Source organism: Cyprinodon variegatus, unplaced genomic scaffold, assembly GCF_000732505.1.
Source record: "Cyprinodon variegatus isolate N-32 unplaced genomic scaffold, C_variegatus-1.0 Scaffold388, whole genome shotgun sequence".
NCBI classification, from domain to species: Eukaryota; Metazoa; Chordata; class Actinopteri; order Cyprinodontiformes; family Cyprinodontidae; genus Cyprinodon; species Cyprinodon variegatus.
Genome location: NW_015150841.1, coordinates 659,642 through 677,787, shown reverse-complemented (window position 1 = coordinate 677,787; position 18,146 = coordinate 659,642). Strand labels below are relative to the sequence as shown.

At 43.4% G+C, this 18,146-nt stretch overlaps 1 protein-coding gene across 1 annotated transcript in view; it reads right to left on the bottom strand.

Moving 5' to 3' along the window:
• Nucleotides 1-2,057: 2,057 nt before the first annotated feature.
• nup160 (nucleoporin 160kDa) overlaps nucleotides 2,058-18,146 on the bottom strand; it is an 18,007-nt gene continuing 1,918 nt past the window's right edge. The window contains exons 2-34 of the mRNA XM_015387200.1: nucleotides 16,023-16,131; nucleotides 15,707-15,917; nucleotides 15,181-15,403; nucleotides 14,910-15,100; nucleotides 14,599-14,835; nucleotides 14,382-14,479; nucleotides 14,227-14,311; nucleotides 13,952-14,020; nucleotides 13,792-13,875; nucleotides 10,886-11,056; nucleotides 9,968-10,067; nucleotides 9,685-9,850; nucleotides 9,320-9,453; nucleotides 9,089-9,243; nucleotides 8,868-9,004; nucleotides 8,724-8,794; nucleotides 8,345-8,495; nucleotides 8,185-8,254; nucleotides 7,897-7,995; nucleotides 7,686-7,805; nucleotides 7,512-7,607; nucleotides 5,935-6,029; nucleotides 5,661-5,757; nucleotides 4,662-4,767; nucleotides 4,425-4,585; nucleotides 4,285-4,345; nucleotides 4,092-4,208; nucleotides 3,754-3,877; nucleotides 3,563-3,661; nucleotides 3,338-3,479; nucleotides 2,655-2,780; nucleotides 2,332-2,427; nucleotides 2,058-2,240 (exon numbers count right to left, since the gene is read on the bottom strand). Coding sequence (XP_015242686.1) covers nucleotides 2,142-2,240; nucleotides 2,332-2,427; nucleotides 2,655-2,780; nucleotides 3,338-3,479; nucleotides 3,563-3,661; nucleotides 3,754-3,877; nucleotides 4,092-4,208; nucleotides 4,285-4,345; nucleotides 4,425-4,585; nucleotides 4,662-4,767; nucleotides 5,661-5,757; nucleotides 5,935-6,029; nucleotides 7,512-7,607; nucleotides 7,686-7,805; nucleotides 7,897-7,995; nucleotides 8,185-8,254; nucleotides 8,345-8,495; nucleotides 8,724-8,794; nucleotides 8,868-9,004; nucleotides 9,089-9,243; nucleotides 9,320-9,453; nucleotides 9,685-9,850; nucleotides 9,968-10,067; nucleotides 10,886-11,056; nucleotides 13,792-13,875; nucleotides 13,952-14,020; nucleotides 14,227-14,311; nucleotides 14,382-14,479; nucleotides 14,599-14,835; nucleotides 14,910-15,100; nucleotides 15,181-15,403; nucleotides 15,707-15,917; nucleotides 16,023-16,131 — 4,100 coding nt within the window. The 3' untranslated portion in view covers nucleotides 2,058-2,141. The remainder of the gene's footprint in view (nucleotides 2,241-2,331; nucleotides 2,428-2,654; nucleotides 2,781-3,337; nucleotides 3,480-3,562; nucleotides 3,662-3,753; nucleotides 3,878-4,091; nucleotides 4,209-4,284; nucleotides 4,346-4,424; nucleotides 4,586-4,661; nucleotides 4,768-5,660; nucleotides 5,758-5,934; nucleotides 6,030-7,511; nucleotides 7,608-7,685; nucleotides 7,806-7,896; nucleotides 7,996-8,184; nucleotides 8,255-8,344; nucleotides 8,496-8,723; nucleotides 8,795-8,867; nucleotides 9,005-9,088; nucleotides 9,244-9,319; nucleotides 9,454-9,684; nucleotides 9,851-9,967; nucleotides 10,068-10,885; nucleotides 11,057-13,791; nucleotides 13,876-13,951; nucleotides 14,021-14,226; nucleotides 14,312-14,381; nucleotides 14,480-14,598; nucleotides 14,836-14,909; nucleotides 15,101-15,180; nucleotides 15,404-15,706; nucleotides 15,918-16,022; nucleotides 16,132-18,146) is intronic.

Below are 18,146 nucleotides of genomic sequence, written 5' to 3'. Positions count from 1 at the left end.
ATGATAACAGGTTTACTACTATAGCACACTGCTTTACAGCCCAGGTGGGAAAAAAATTGTACTTGTATATATAGATTTGTATTTGTATATATATATTTGTAAGACTTTAGTTGATGGGGTGTGCATCATGGGCCTTTCAGACAGGCTGCGACGACCGCACTGCTGCGCTGTGAAACCCATTCTTTTCAATGGCTTGCGCCGCGCCAGGGCGGTTTATCGCTGCGTCGAGCAAAGCGCAAGCACAGCGCAGCGCTTCGCGAGCTTGCGTGACGAATGCACGCGTGGCCAATAGAAACCGGGCCAACGGCTGGAAAGACCAGGAAGCAAAATGGAGGAAAAGCTTATACTGTGTGTGTCTGAACTCCCCGAACTATATGACACAAGTTTGCGACTGTACAAGGACATCGGGAGGAAAGCAGTAGCACGGAAACACATTTCCAACCAAGTAGGCGTGTCCCCAAGCTGCTCTCTGGACCTGAGGGTTTTGTTCACCCACAGCCTCTTCTTCCTTGCTGCTCTTTTTCTTCGAACTAGCAGGGCTAGTGCTAGCGCTTGCTTCTTAGCACGGGTCAGATACATATTTTCTGCTGACCAAAAGCTGGAACAACAAACGACTAGACCCAGCAACCCAGCCGGCGCAGCGCAGCGCAAATGCGCTGAACCCCGCGGCCAGCGCAGCGCAAATCGCTTCCTATCTGAAAGGCCCATCACACTCCATGCCGCGTACGCTGCTTGGACACTTCTGGTCGCATGCGGTAGCCGCGCAGATGCTGTGAGAGGGGTGGAGCTTGGAGGTGGGGCATGAGTGAAGCAGAGAGGGTGGGGGAGTGGCGTGAAACCTGTTTTTCTTCAAATTTTCAGTCGAAATCTGCTCTCTTCTCAATGTTACAGACTGCAGCTTTAATATGAGAAAGAGCAAGCATGCAGCTCTAATTGAGAAACTTCTGTCTTTAAAGTTTCACAAACAGCTGCACACAGTGTACTTACGACAAAAAAAAAAAAAAAATCAAAATTGGAACCTAGAAAATGTAAAAAAAAATACAAATAAAAAACCTTTATTTAATAAAGCAGCATTGAGTGTGATCACCACCTATGATTCCAATTGTGCCAGGATTTCCCAAATTATAAAAACAGATATTCCTTGAAATCACAAAATATGGTAGAGACAGAGTTATTGCCTTAACTGATACTTGCAGGTCAGTGGGATTTCTAATGAATCTTTATCAGATAGGTGGTGGTTCCACTCTGCAAAGGTCAACTGTAAATTTGAAGAAAACCTTTTCAGTTAAGACTGCTGGAGGACATAGGGACTATGTCTATTCTCCCATTCTGCAGTATTTGTTAGTTCTATCTCTAACGTTATGCTCTTTTTCTCATGGTAGCTTCATCTGATCTGGTCTGTTCCAGTTTGGCTGTGACTCCATCCTGGACAGAAATATCAGCTGTGCTGCTGCCATCAACAGCTTTGTTTAAAGATGAATCAAGAACTGAAACTGTGTCTAATATAATAGAGTATTTCTTCTCCAACACCTAAAGGTTCCTTCAGTGAAGGACATTTCTTAACACCTACCAGGTTTCAGGTCTAAGCTAAAATTTGCAACAGACTCAGATTCAACAAACCCAGCAACAGACCAGAGCTCGTTCAGAGAAACTTGCAATAGTATCTTGACTCATGATATTCGTTATCTGGCTTTTTGGAACCAAAGATCCAGATTATGCAGAAATTCACCCCAGAACATTTCTGGGTTCTCCATTATCAAATTTTCTGAAATGAAAACCCAAGGTGCAGGACAGACTGCTCGGGGTGTGCTTTGGTGGCGTAGTGCACACATCCCATGTATGCAGGCTCCCGGTCTGATAAAGGGCCCAGGACGCGGCCGTCCTGGGTTCAAATCTGGTCTATGGTTCTTTTCTCCCCCTCTCTCATACCCCCTTTCCTGTCAGCCTAGGGTCCCAAAAAAAAACAAACAAAAAACAATCCACCAGGGCTGTAACCCCCCCATTTACCTTTAAGATCTAAAGTTTTTCCATCCATGAGTAACAACAGTAGATGAAACATTACAAAACACTTTAATTAGAATATTTTCACATAAAAAAACAAATAGAAAACTGGTGAATGATGAGGTTGGCAGCAACTTGTCTCATGCCGCCACGCGTCTCTGAGCAGCAAGTCGCCGTTCGGTTGTCTGTTGCACAACACGGTGATACTCGTCTAGTTTGTCTCGAACTTTTTTCAGAAGCTGGAATAAGAAAATTTCCACAGTGAGACTCGAGCTGCAAAGTATGTAAAAAAAAAAAAAAAAAGTACTGGGATCTGAACAGGTGACTCACGCTAATGTGTGTCTGCGTTTCGCTCAGAGCGTGGAGAAGCTGATCGATGGCTGTGTACGGAAGCCAGGCAGGCGGAGATGTGGCCGACAGCGGCCGCTGAGAGAAACACAAAACAAAAAGAAAATGTTCAATGTAGAAATATCCAAATCAGATATTGATATCCCAGATCGATCATTGGATTATTTTAGGTTATTACTCAAAGCTCAATGTTGGTATTCGATATAAAAAAAAGTTACATCAAGAAAATGCCTAATTTAACAAACCTGCCGACAACCTCTAAACCTGACAACCTGCCTCTAAAGATAGAGGCAGAGAATCCATACCTCAATCCCAAAGTACTGGTGTCCCCGGCCGAGCACGGCATCCACATACTCAAGCACAAGCTCTGCAGCCATCTCTAAGAGGTCAAAGTTCAGGAGGAGGCGCAGCAGTGAGGGAGCATCCATACACTACAAAACACATACAAGCAACCAAAAATGAATAGAAATATATAAACTTAAAGGGTAAACATGAGCAAACAGGCTTAAGTAAACAAAGGCAAACTGTCCTGAAGGCTAGAGATGAAGTCAAGACCAGACCTTCTGAACCAAGAACGAATGTTTAGAATTTGGATAAATATTTTTAAGACAACATAAAAGACAAAAAAAATAATAATGGAACAATGTTGAATTAATTGGGATTACTGCTTGCTATTAAACAAATAATTGTCATGATAACCTAATATTTCAGTTCATAAATACAGTCCCAGGTAGGTACACATTCTCCAAAACTGATAGAATTGGTTTAAATTGTGCAATAGTTATTTTAGAAACAGTGAGAGTGATCAAAATTATGTTCATATACATGATTCAATCTAATTTTTTTATCCAAATACATTTCAAGCAGATTGAGAAATTTTGTGAATGTAAACATAGCTAGTGTTTTAGCCACTGTTGGGGTTTTGACGCCACAGTTTAGGTCACATACCGGTTCAGCTTTTACCATCTGTAGCCCCGCCCCTTCTCACCTTGTAAGACTGCAGAAGCCAATCAGGCAGCGGAACACCATGGGAAAGCAGCTTGTGGATGACGTGACGGTGATGCTGCCCGTTGGTGGAAGGATATCTGTCCAGGTAGGAGGAAAGCAGTCGCCATGCCTCGTCGGTGGCACTGAGGGAAGAGGGCAAAAACAACGGTTACTGACCAGTCTGGAGTTCTGCTGCTAAACCGATCGATTATTGGTAACAACCCACCTAGACTCTTTAGTGTTGACAACTGATAGCTGGTTAGCAGCCAACCAGCTCCAAGCTTCACTCTGAGGTTCCTCCCCCCCGGACTGCAGCTGGATGCACCTGGACAGTTAAACAGAAAGGCAAAAATGAGAAACAGGAGAACAGAGGTGGAAAGAGTGGTGAGGAGGAGGGTCAGGTGTCTGTAAACTCACTTAAAGGTTAGCGTGTCAAAGATCGGACTCAGATCCAGTTTGAAGATGCGACTGAGAGACAGGGCAGAGTCAAAGAGTCCAGCTTGGACTAGGAGCAGAACCAGTTCTTGAGCAGACGCACTTCCTGAATCAAAGAGTCATAACCATCAGTTCAGTCAACAGGATGAAAATCAGCTCTTCTGCAGAAATTACTGAAGCTGCTGCAGGTCAACAGATCAGGTAAATCGGTTAATTCAAAATTCTACTGGAACAGGACTGTGGGTCACATGACTGGGCAGTATGGGGAGTTTCTCCATCAGGCTTTAGACTCTGAAATGCACGGCTCAGAGTACCCTTACCTGCAATGGCTGCAGAGGGGGGGTGGTGCTGAGCAAGCGTGAGGCGAGCGCGGGACAGGAAGTACTCCTTCTCCAGGTCTTGGAGCTCCAGGATGTCCACCTGTCGTCTACCTGCAGCTGCAGCAAAACAGACCAGGATCAGCTGTCAGACCTGAAACCCACCCTAAGCCCTGCACACAGGAAGGCACCATACCTGGTTCTGCTGGAAAATCTCCATCAGAGTTCCTTTTCGGAGACGCTCCGGGTCGCCCGTACTGCGGCAGAGACACAGGTAAATGCACACACCGCTGCCTTATGTGTAGGGATGATAGTACTTGCGCAGTTCATGCGTACCGTGCTTCCAGAAACCGGCTGGACGATCCAGGCGTACTCGGGCCGGATGAGGCGCAGGCAGTTGAGCGCAGCGAGGTAACAGTTCACCTGTTTCTGGAGACCGAGGCGAGTCCGGACCTCCCGACCGAGACGCATCCCAAACTCGAACATGACGGTCCCCGCTGAGAGACAAACAGAGCCTTCAGAGCTTCTCTTTGGGTGACAGTTGTGGTGCTAAATCGGATTTCTGGATCCAACCTTTCCTGTAGTTGTGTCGGTTGATGTGGAAGGCGTACAGCAGCTCATAGTAGTTGTGCGTCAGCAGATCCAGACCGCGAGCACGAGACTCGATGATGCCGACCACCTGGGAACACATGACCACAATGTCATTGATCAATAAATGAAACCTCATCATCAGGCTGCCCCATAGGAAACCATTGATTACTGATCTCAGCTGATATTCTACAGATCAGTATATCAGCCCTGCCCCCTGTTAGAAAGACTGATAATGCAAACAAGTGGATCTATTTATTTGAGCGGAGTAATCTACTGGTGTACAGCGCTCTGCTGCGTGCAGAGAGTGAGACCAGCAGGATTGGACCAGTCAGCAGCTGCAGGGAAATTAGTTTGAGTTAAGAGGATATCACCTATGCATGGTAGTGGATGTCACAACTGTATAGCTGATGACATGCAAGTTTATTATGCCTTATGTGTGGTGAAATTTCCTTATATAACCTCTGCTTAGCCGCTTGGCTAGCATGTAGCTGCAGCTTCAGTAGGCTTTTAAAGCCTGTTTATAGTCAATATCCTTCATTTTTGGGATTATCCCGAACGTTTAAATGTTTATATTAAAATGCTTTATAGTTGTGTTTTGGTATTTACCCTTTATGCGCCATGAAACTGAGATTTAATCCTGTTTGACTATTATCTTGTTAAGTTAACATGTATGCATGATTATGTGATTTGGGTTTATTCAATCCATGTAGGAATGTGCAGGTAATTTACTTTATGCTTACTGATATTTAATTTGTATTTAGTATTATATTTGTGTTTTTCTTTAGACCACGTTCAAGATTCATACATCCACTACCTGTATACCTTAGCCCTCCAATAAAGCTGCATTCAGTATCTGCATACTGGATCCTGACTCTAGATGAGTTCTTACAGACACTCCAGGAAGACACGGATGCACCTGAACCTCATTTATAAATGTTCTGGGTTTCTTGGTCCCCTGTGTTTTGACAGCAGTGTTCTCACCTCATCATGCAGGTTCATGTATGGAAACTGGACCAGATCTTCCAGCTGGGATCGTTCACACAGAACCACGACCAGCTGACGGAGACAATCTAGCTGCCTGGAAAACAAACAGGATTTTCAACAATTCCCTCTGAAACAGACATTGATTGCAATCTGTGTACCGCAGAGACTTCAACTATGTCCAACAGAAACCCAACCCAAAAACATGAGCAGAGCAGGGATCATTAAAACCAGCTGGCTTCTATTCTGCTGTCCTTGGTGTCTGTAAACTTACATGCTGCTGTCAGGGTTCTGGGTAAGAGCTTCATAAGCTTCGCTGTTGTGTCCCAGATCCAGGTGATGTTTGAAGATTCTGGTCCACAGCGCCGCCTGCAGGCAGAGAAACACACTGACATGTTTGCCTGTTTGTCAGGGTTCGCACCAGGAGTGTAGCAGGGAAGCAGGGGTTGGGGGGCAGTAATGAAGCAAATTGTTCTTCCTTTCCTTCTCCACTGAAATCTAAACAAGTAATTTTTTTCTTAAAATATGTGCATTTCTTCTTGAATTGAGCTGGTAAGTAAGTCCCTTTTTGGAATAAGACAATTTACATTTAAATTGGGGAAGTACTATCGCATTGTCTTATTTTAGGTCAGGGTTCCTACAGCATAAGGCAAGTTAAACTCAAGACTTTTTAATGCCAATTGAAATAAAAACTTAAGACCAAAATCACAAGAAAAACAAGAAAAAGCCGCTTGCGACAACTTAACCCAAAGGTTTATTATAACATAAACCACTGCACTAATGTTTCAAATTTTGAAAACATTCTCATACAGGAAGAAAAACAAACAAATGACAGATATATTTTAACAATTATTTAACTGAATTCACAACCTTTGTTTTAGCAGCGAACAAAACAAATCTGTTTTAAAGCCACAACATAACCAGTGCTAAGTCTTTTTTGCAGCTATTTTTCTTTGTATCGTTTTCTTAGTATGTTTGATTTGGTGTTTCTCGGTAACTCGATTTTGACGCTTTGTGTTTCGTGCTTCACATGTGTGACTCCACTGCCTTAACTCCCATCGTTCCAAGCTTGAATGACTTCTTGCACAAAATACACTGTGACTCATGTATGTTCCCTGGTTTTAGCCACGGAGAAAACTCTTGGCTGGAGACAATTTTCGTTACATTTACACTTGCTCATATTTTCCAGACAAAAAGTTAATGGTGCATCTCCCAAATGTCCCGGCCGCAACAACGCTTTTATTGGTTCCACTATCGGGACGGAACCAATAATGGCGAGCCATTTTTACAATTTTTTTTTTTAATTAAAAAAAATAAATAAATAAAATTGTCAATTTTAACGTTTTATTTAGATTACAAAAAAAAATCGTAATAAAAATAATCCTATTTATGATGTTTTAAAAATGAAGACATATGAAAGACTGATGTAAGACATTTTAATAGCAATTAAGGCCTTAGTTTTATTTTGAAGAATTCAATGCCTTTTAAGACTTTTTAAGGACCCGCAGGAACCCTGTAAGTGCATATTATTTAATTATCTTATTTTAACAGTAAATAACACTCATTCCATTAGCAAATCCTCTTATTTGCCTACCCAAATTAAGGGTATATAAATTGATTTAAGAATTGCTTATAACTAGATTGCTTTTGCAGTATCCTGTTACACCTTTTAAAATACTGCGTACCATCGTATTTTCAGCGTCATTTTGAACAATTTTCAGTTTAACGAATGGTTATCCTGGACAGAACCATGGGGTTGGGAGCCCAAAAGTGAGTCAAAGGGCCGATACGTGTGAATCAACTCCAGCAGCTGAAATATGCTGGTGATGACCCTGGTTTGCTCACTCATACCTGACAGTGGACGTCATCCTCTGCCTCTGCTATAGCCAGAGAGGCGAACTGGATGATGAGCTCGGGCAGCCCTACGTCCTCCAGCAGCCTCAGCACCTGATCACACAGGAAGAGCAGGTAAGAGCAGATTCCCACGGACGATTCCACAAACAACTAACCCTGGATCGTCCTTACCTTGTTGTAGTACTGTAACCTCGGACTGGCAGCCGCCTCATCGTCCTCACTTCCGGTCAGCTTCATTAGAAAGTCTTCCTTCTCTACCTCTGTCGCCGCCTCCTGGAAACATCTCAGAGCCTGGAGCACACAAAAACACAGCAGGAAGTGATGCCAAGGTCTCATGGGGAGCGGGCTGAAGGTATCGGGATGCGGCAGGATGTTTGCATACCTTGTGGCCCTCTCCGTTAGCCAGGTAGCACTGAGCCAGCACGAAGCGACATGAACCAATGTTCACCTGACACCACGGGCCGATCAGACGAACATAATCCTGTAAGAAGACAGAAAAAAAAGGTGAAACAGAAGAGACTGACAGAGATACTGTGGATGTCATTCAGTTGAGGAGGGTTTAAATCCCAATTAGGACCAATTCCACCTATAGGTGAAGATCATTACGGTATTTTCTATTTAAGTGCTCAGTGAAGTGATCAGGAATGATCAAGGATCAAACATGACTCACCTGGAGCTGAGTGAACTGACAGTTGGCCATCAGACACTCTGGGAACTGGAAGCCAGGGTTACTGGGCCAACTGGGACACATCAGTTAAGACAAACCCTGGTGTGAGGGAGCACATATGTAAAGGAATGCAAGAAGAGCTTTACATTCTGATGAAGGATACAGCAGCTGAGCGAGCAGCTGGACCACGTGAGAGATCATGTGATTCCAGACTAGCAGAGAGTCTGTATGCTGCTGGGAAAATATGTGGGAGATGATGATCCTTCTGGCTGCTGTCTGATAGAAGAGCTCCAGGACCGTCTGAGGGTTCAGCACTGCAGAAACAGCGGCGTTACAAACTCATCTTCAAACCCAAACAGATCTGATCAATCAACACTAAACTCTCCTGTGCTTTTAGATATTTAGCAGTGTTTTATTTGAACATAATCCAGCTGAAGGTCTCTGTTTGATCATTGCTCAGATAAAACAGTGCAGTGTTTGGTAGCTGTAGTTTGGTTTGGATGTTGCAGCAGAATGAAGGCAAATCAATGTTAATTTCTAACCTGATCGACCCGTTGACATCGTCGGCGTGTCCGACAGCTCCAGTGCAGTGAGGTGCTGCAGGTTCACATCTCTAAAAGAGAAAAGAGTCAAAACTACCAAATCTTACAGGAGGAGGTTGTGCATCTTTGGCTGCTCGTACTCACATGGTATCCATGGGAACAGGAGAAGCAAGACTCTGACTGATGTTTTTAAGGAGGTGATAGGAAGAGAGGAGGTGGGAGGTCCGAGGGATCAGATCCTGCTGGAGCTGCAGCAGCTGACCCCCCCCACCCAGAAAGACCTGGACACACACAAACAGAAGCACGCTGCTCAGGCTGTAATTTAAAAGAGCTGCATTGGATGTGATGCTTCAGTCAGAGCGTACATTGTCTCCGAAGTGCAGGTAGAGTTTCTGCAGTATTAACATGTCTCTGCAGAACTGCGCTCGGGTCATGGCCATGTGACAGACAGCCTGACAGACGACGGAGACAGCACAGCTGCTGCCGTACAGCTGAGACAGGCTCATCCTGACACTCAGACCTGCAAGACAGCAGGTAGGGATTAATGTACTAAAAACAATGACCACCATATGCCCACCTGTGTTCACCCATCCTACCTGGAGCGACAGGTCCGTCTCCACCAATCTCTGATTCTGTTTCCAGGTCCAACTCCCTCAGCAGAGCCATCATGGCAGTAATGGGGTTCCGGATGTCCTGCAGTTTGTTCTGGATGTCTTCGATTACGCCATCACTACAGAGGACAGGGCAGCAGTTCCTTATGCTCTTTGGTAATTGGCTAGAAAACGTCTTTAAAAAGTCTGACCACTGAATATCGAAAAAGATTCTGGCTTTTAATCATCTTTTGATTTCTAACTTTACCGTCTTTGGTGCTACAAGTCAGGTGACCTGGTTTCGGTTTCTGGGTCTAAGTGCCAGTTCTAGGATCAGGTTCAGATTCTAGGCTACCCGTCAGGAGACTTACTTGTCGCTGCACACCATGTTTTCCAGGACGAGCTCCGCAGCTCTCTCAGGAGTCTGCAGATATTCAAGCGCCTTCTCCATCTCGTACGCCATCTCTGCAGAGACGGCGTCGCTGACGAGCCGCAGGGTCCGGACCAGCTGCAGGATGTCTCGGGCCACATCAGGGTCTGAGACAGAGGCAAAGGGGTGAGCTGAATGAGCGGATATGTTGGTGATACATCATGCTTATCGTGGACTCCACAGGTTGGTCACATCTTAACCCGTGAGCATCAGTGATTGGTTACCATCACTAATGGGCGTGTCCTCCTCAGACAGCAGGTACTGGTCGTAGGACAGGTACAGGTGATCCACAGCAAAACACGGCAGCAGGAAGGACACAAAGCCCTGGAGCACACAGATGGGATGGATGGATCGATTCAAAAGGGGCAAAAGCTGTTAAAACCAATCTGACTGTGAAACATGGATAACAATAAAGGCGCAGACCTGACTGGATCAGTTAAGGAAAGACATTAAAAACAACCAATAGACAGCAACTTTTTTACATTGTTTTATTTCAAATGGATTAAACAGAAACTCTGTTGATTTACTTTTGCAAAAATGACAGAGATTTCAGAACTCTATTATTTTGTTTAAGAGTAAAGATGTGATACATTAGGCTGATATTAGCATTTCCTCTCCTTTGGGCATCAACTGATTAACTCATAAGTTCACAGATTCATTGGTGCATTCAGCAGCCACGCCCTTAGATCACATGAGAGCGTGCACTGGGGCTCCATCTGCTTGCTGCCCAAAGTTGATATTTCATTTGATGCATTTTTTCTAAGACGCATAACATTTGCTATCATTGTGTCATTTTTTTTTTTATCTTGTAAATAGATGAAAAAGTAATATCAGCTTCAAAAACAAGCAAAAACAGAACAGAACAAACATTGGCAACACATACCAGAGATCAGTTAGACTGCTCTCCAAATAACCCAGTCCATATCTCATATGGAGACATGACAAATGTCTACTTTTATCCTGGTGTTCCTCACCTTTTATGATCAATATTCTTTTTGATAAGAGGAATGTAATGTTTGTTTTCCTGGTGGACTGTTTCATTGGAAAACAATCTAACAGCCAATCAGGCATCAGTCAGCAGCTAATCTGAGCGTTCTCCTGCCGTCACAGATTCATTTTCCAGCCGGTGTTAAATCACTCACCTTACGGAGCAGACAGGCCATCCCCGTGTTCTGGCTGACCGTCAGGCCCAGAGGAGTGGACTCCACCTCCTGGTACTGCAGACAGCAGGAATAGAAGCGAGACCAGAACTCTACCTGCAGCTGCCGGTACTCCTCCTGAGAGAACTCGAACTCTGTGACGCTGCTCTGCAGCTGCATGGGCAACAGGAGAGTCAGAGATGGATTAGAAAGAGAAAGTTGTTTTAGGGGTTAAATCTGACTCCTTTTTAGGTGTCAAACCTTTTTTCTTTTGCTCTTGTGTCTTTCACCTAAAAGACATTTCTAAAATATTACATTATTCTTGCATTTATTTCACTGTCTTTAGACTCAAGATAAACAAATTCTCATTTGAAAGGAATTCAGAAAGCAGAACCCGAACTAGAGATGCACTAAAATCTTTTCAGCTTTTAGACTTTGTGTCAGTAAACAGTCCTTTCCAAATGCGTCATTAATAATCATTACTTAATAGTTTTAAACAGAGTTAGTTACATGGGCTTGTTCATGTGAAAATGTTAAACTCAGGCCTTCTTCTGTACGGCTTTACTCCATTTTGCTCTTTGAGATGGTGAAACTGAGTTTTCTTGATTAGCAGATTCATGGTAGACCAGAAGCAATGGCGCCACTTACTGTTGATGAGACAACATGTCCTGCTGTTTTAACACTGATCCACCAGCAGGGCTGGACTGGGACCAAAAACATAAAACTAGAGACAAATTTTAGAAATTTAGAAAAACATTGTCCACCGTCCTTACAGGCACTATCAATTACCCCTTCTTTAGTAATTTGCAGTTGAATGGTAATAACAATATGTTGCATAACTAGACATGCAATCAGGTAACCGTTAATTTTTTTTTTTATTAGCAATCTCAATTAAATTTGAGATCATGTTAGGTTTATTCTTTTATACATCAAGTGCATTGTTACTTTGTTAGCCAGAAAGAGAGAGTAGATCGCCTTCCTTCACATTGTGGATGTCACTTTGTGTAAGTAGGTCATCTAAATAGGACAGCTTTCTTGTCTTTTAAAGATACACAGTATATGGGCACATCTTGGAGCCAGACTGATAGAGGAGATGTATCTGTAATCTTGGGCATAGAGGCAAGATGCATACAGGTCAGGGCATGGATGGCGTGTCAGTTTCTGATACGGACAGCTAAACATCCACATGATCCAACACATAGAATCATGAGCTATAAGAAGGAGAAGATGACCTTGTTCTGCATTAATTAGAATTTTTTGTGATGCCGGGGATTTGAAGATATATATATATAATTTTTTTTTTTTTTTAAATAATGGCAAATTTTTGGGTCCCCAGGGTTTCTGCAGCTGCAGTATTTACTCTCAGGTTGCAATTTGACAAGCTTCACACGAAACAGCCAACAACATAACTACAGGTGAGTGGGAAGTTTGTTCTCAAAAAAGGAATAAAATCATCTGTTGTTATAGTTCTCCGGAGTAGTGGCGGATTTCTTTTGCTGCTTATCAGAATGCATTGCATTAGCAACACACAAGGTTCCCGTCGAGGGAGTGGGGATGGCCAGTTTAGTTAGATGGAAATGGGGATTTATATTGAAATGCATATTTACAGAAAAGGTTTCTGGTCCAGATAGCTAACAAGATAGCTGATAACAGAAGCACGGCTGCCAATAGCGCGGCGCGGTAGTGAAAATGGCAGTCTCTACGCAACGAACAAACCTGCATTAACAAACAAACCTCAGCTAAGAATCAGCCAACTGTAGCTTAATCTTTTGCGCAAAGCACCATTTATTTATCCAATTCAATTCAGTTTATTTCTATAGCGCCAATTCACAACACATGTTATCTCAAGGCACTTTACAGTTCAACCAGATCATATAGTCAAATTGATTCAAAGTTTTCTATCTAAGGAAAACCAGTTGATTGCATCGACTCATTGACTCCAATGCAATCCCTCACACTAAGCATGCTTGTAGTGATACTCAATTTATATGACAGGAAAGGAGCAGGGTCACTTTGAGCATAGCCAAAGACATGTAGCCCCATTTTTACTTATTGCTTTCCTTATTAATCAGGGGGTAAATGTAAATGTAGGCGTAACTTAACATAACTCAAACTTTATCTATAAAGCACATTTAAAACAACCGGGGTTGACCAAAGTGCTGTACAGAAATCACAGTTGCAGAGCATAAAATAAAAACTGAAAGCTAAAATACATAAACACAATGCCGAAAGAAAACTTTAATGCAGATAACATATAACAGGATAAATGTTTAAATTAAAATTAATTTTAAAATAAAATACAAAATTTAGCTAAATGTTATCTTAGACTTGATTAAAAGCCAGAGAGAAGAAGTGTGCTTTTAGGAGCCTGCCGATCGAATATGCCAAGTTATTCCAGAGTCTTGGTGCCATTAAGGCACGATCACGTCTGGTTTTATCCATGACCAGTAGCAACTGACTAGAGGATCTCAGGGTTCTGGCCGGGGCATGGATTTGGAGAAGCTCAGTCAAATACTGGGGGGCTAGACCATTAGGAGCTTTAAAAACAAATAATAAAATTTTAAAATCTATTCTAAAAACAAACGGGAGCCAGTGCAACGAGGCTAGAACAGGTGACATGTGGTCACGTTGACGTGTGCCAGTAAGGAGGACGGGCAGCTGCATTTTGTACCAACTGCAGATGGTGTAAAAGTGAGTAGTCCAAGCCAGCATATAAAGAATTACAGTAATCCAATCTTGTATTAATAAAAGCATGGATTACAGTCTCCAGATCTCTGTGTGGCAGGTTCCATTTCACTTTTGATAAAATTTTTAAGTGGTAAAAACTATTTTTTACGAACAAACTAACTTGGCGATCGAATTTCATAAAGCTCAGACTGAACAAACACCTCAGGAAATGAAAGAATTACCTCACTCTCCACAGCCTGAGTCACCTCCTTCTTCAGATTCTCCCAGGAAAGATCCAAGACCCTCTCTGATCCTCTTCGGAAGATCTGAAAAGAAGCCACAGAACCGTGAAGCCCTAACATCACTGGACTCCAGCCACACTCAGCAGACAGGTGGACTCACCTGTAAGGCTCTGACGATGGCTGATGCAGTGAAGCGCAGCGGTGAGAAGAGGAGCTCCAGGTAGGTCTCCTGAAACAGCAGCATAGCAGAGAGATGAAGAATCTTAGCTGATGAGCTGTCAGCCAAAAAGCTGCGGGAGCCACAGAGCACATTTAACCAACTATAGACCAAGAGAGCTCAGAACCAGAGGTTGACTACAAGAACTCAAAAAGCTACTGGGCTGTCCTGAATCATTTCTCTAGGTTTGTTCAGTGCTGCTGTATGGCTGGACATACCCTGGGGTCCAGGTCCACTCCTACTGGGACTTCCTCTTCTGGTGGTGGCTGAACAAACACCTGGTTCCACTGACCCGCTGTGTTGCTGTAAAACAGACGCACCGGGTTGGAATCAAAACTCCAGACACAGTAAAGCCTGTAATGTTCCTACTTACTGTTCGAAGTTGATATACTTGACCACGGCGGAGTTGGATTCGTCCAGCCACAGAGCCCACACCTCTGTCGGGGTCAGAGTGAAGTCCACCAGAGATTCCTGCAGAACAAACAGATCTGGTCCATTTATGACAGGAAAAAAAATACCCCGGAGCAGCTTTATGTATTTAGTGGCTCTGGCGGTTCTGTTTGTGGACCCTCAGTCCTGCGGTGGCCCACCTGGGTGCTGAACAGAGAGGAGATGTGTTCCAGGCTGTAGCGGTTGTTGTCTGTACCAACAAGCTGCAGGACGATGAACTGTCCTCTCTGTGGGACGCCCAGGTACACGCAGAGACAGAGCCCGGTTCTGGATGAGAAGGCCACCCTCAGTCGGTGCCCCTGACCAGAGAGTCGCCTCACGCCTTTACAGGCCGGCATGTACTCCAACATGTCCGCCTCCAAAAGACACGTTTGGTCCTGAGTAGAGAAACAGAAGCAGGTACATCAGAATCAGATGATCCAACACATCACAGGCTTTTTCTAAAACTCACCGTGAGCGACCACATGCGCAGCCGGTGATCCTGACACAGAGCGAAGATCAGTGAATCTTCCTCCTCCTCCCGGACCGCCAGACTCAGAACCAGGTCCGGCGAACTCTGATCCCCCCGGATGGCGGTGGGCATCCAGCCGGAGATCCTCCTCATCATGGAACTTCTCTTCAGCTCTACCACTGACACGCTGCCTGCAGACACGAACGCGCTCACGGCTCTACCACCTGTTCAACCTAAAGTGCTTAGATCCCAGCCAGGTCAAGTGACTCACCCTGAGTGTCATGGGGTGGCAGCGTCACCACGGTGATGCCTCCTGCCGGTGAAGCCAGAGCAAAGTGAGCTTCTCCATGGAAATTGAGCCATGCCACCACAGCGCCGGGTACGGCCGTGTGCCCAGCCAAGCCGGGGATTAAGGCACAGTGTGCAGAGTCCTGGAGATCAAGCTTCATCACATCAGTGAAGATGGACTGCATGTGGCGCTCTGTGACCAGCTCCTGGGAGTCAAAATGAAACAAGATAAAAATAAAACACACACAGGAATATAGATTACACCAAACCAAAACAAAATGCTGGAAACAGTTCTGCAGTAACAAACAACCTAGAGCATGCAAAAAACGTGACAAACATCCACAATAATGCACAATAATGCACAGCAGCACGTCGCCACAGCAACCAGCAAGAAACCAGCAACAAATCTGATCCAAAGAAGAAAGCATCTCCAGAAAAGGTCTGAAAATAATCTGGAATTCAGCAGCAGAAGCTCTGGAGGAGCAGGAAACATTTTTAAGTGGACTCACGCTGCGGTACATGCGGGCAGGATGGGGAAGCACCAGTCTATGGACGCTCTGATTGGTGCAGATCAGAATGATGATGTTATTTAGGGTCTCCTGGATGGTGACTCCCCCAGGCAGAACGCTGCAGGAGCTGAACTTCAGTCTGATGGCATTATTCAGCAGGTTGGTGTCCAGAGACTCCTCCACCAGCTGCACCGTGTCCCCTGACGTACACCTACAGCAACACAGAGAAAACACTGAGGAAATAGCAGCAACTGTGATTTTCTAATAGTGATAACATCCCTTTAGGAAAGCCCACAATGTGTCACCCTGAACTCACCAGTGGATGAAGCGATCACTGGTGACGGACAGCAGCTTGCCGCTCTCGCCATAATGGAAGGCTCCAGCACTGTCTGGAAATTTTATCCCACCTGGAGGAGCGTTCACACCTACAGCCAGGAGAGCAATAATATGAGCCAAAGAAATGAACCCAATGTGTCGCTTATTCCTTTAAGAAACCATCTATGTTTCCACCAGCCGACATAATCACAGAATGCACTTTATTTAAACCAAGCCTGGTTCCTTATAACCACTTAAGATTCAGCTGGAAAGATGGACTGAATGCTTGACCTTTGTTTTCTGACATTAAACAACTACTAATCATCATTCTGTGATAAACTAAAGAAATATAAATCACCAGCTTTCCAAACCTCTACTGACTCTTTGTCTTTTAAATAGAAGGCTTATTTATCTTATTTTTTTTTGTGCCATTTTTAAATAAGACAAACAATAAAAGGTAATAACATTGTAAAAGAAAACTACAGTGCCAAAAAGGTTACCCATCTCCTTACAACTTTGTTCCATTTTTGTATTTTCCCCTCTCAGTTTCTTTAAATGAAAGGCAAAAGTATAGCACAAATGCAACTTTCCATAATTACAGGTAATAAGTTATCCAAAGAAACGTTGGCCCTATATAACCAATTGATATAATCTTAACAAATTGGTTTTGCCACCCTTTAAAAAAAACAAGGCAATTTAGCATTTGTGAAAACTGGGTCAAAGAGGAGGTTTCCTTGGGAAAGCACAAAAAATAAAAAGTATTTCCATCTGGATGTCGTTTGTTATTGGTTTCAGTTGGGTGCGACTATTAGTACCTGACTTTTGGATGTTTAATTGATGCAAAGAAGCTATTTCAACTGCAAATTTTCTACAGGTCCTTCTCAAAATATTAGCATATTGTGATAAAGTTCGTTATTTTCCATAATGTAATGATAAAACTTGAACATTCATATATTTTAGATTCATTTCACACTAAATGAAATATTTCAGGTCTTATTGTCTTAAAACAGATGATTTTAAGACAACAGATTCCAATATCACAAAATTTGTATATTTCATTCGACCAATAAAAGAAAAGTGTTCTTAATACAAAGAAAGGTCCACCTTCAAATAATTATGTACAGTTATTAGGGTTGTCACGATACTAAACTTTTCAACTAAGTAAAATATTCGATACTCAATGTCATTTTCGATACCACAAGGACAAAAACAAAGACTCCAAAATTCAACAGAATTTTTTTCATTAATAAACAAAATACAATAAATAGATAAATACAATAAACAATATTTTGAGGTTGTATGCTGTGCACAACATTAAGCAAGCTTGATAAAAAACTTACAAAAACAAAAATAATTCTCAGCAGCTGCACCTGTTACAGAAAAAAGTCTGAAACCGAAATGTGCACAGAATTATTCAATCACACAGTGTTCAGAAAGTGCATTTTCCTCTAATCTGCACATAAAATGAATGACTGTTTAGGTGCCACTGGTGGTAGCACTGTATCGATACCTTTGAAAATGAGTATCGTATCCGGATACAACTTATCTATACTATACTATACTTTTGACAACCCTAACAGTTATGCACTCAATACTTGGTGGGGAATCCTTTTGCAGAAATGACTGCTTCAATGCGGCGTGGCATGGAGGCAAACAGGCTGTGGTACTGCTGAGGTGTTATGGAGGCCCAGGATGCTTCAATAGCGGCTTTAGCTCATCCAAAGTGTTGGGTCTGGCGTCTCTCAACTTCCTCTTAACATCCCACAGATTCTCTATGGGGTTCAGGTCAGGAGAGTTGGCAGGCCAATTCAGCACAGTGATACCATGGTCAGTAAACCAGTTACCAGTGGTTTTGGCACTGTGAGCAGGTGCCATGTCGTGCTGAAAAATGAAATCTTCATCTCCATAAAGCTTTTCAGCAGATGGAAGCATGAAGTGCCCCAAAATGTCCTGATAGCTGCATTGACCCTGCCCTTGATAAAACACAGTGGACCAACAGCAGCAGCTGACATGGCACCTCAGAACATCACTGACTGTGGGAACATAACACTGGACTTCTGACATTTTGGCATTTCCTTCTCCCCGGTCTTCCTCTAGACTCTGGCACCTTGATTTCCAAATGACA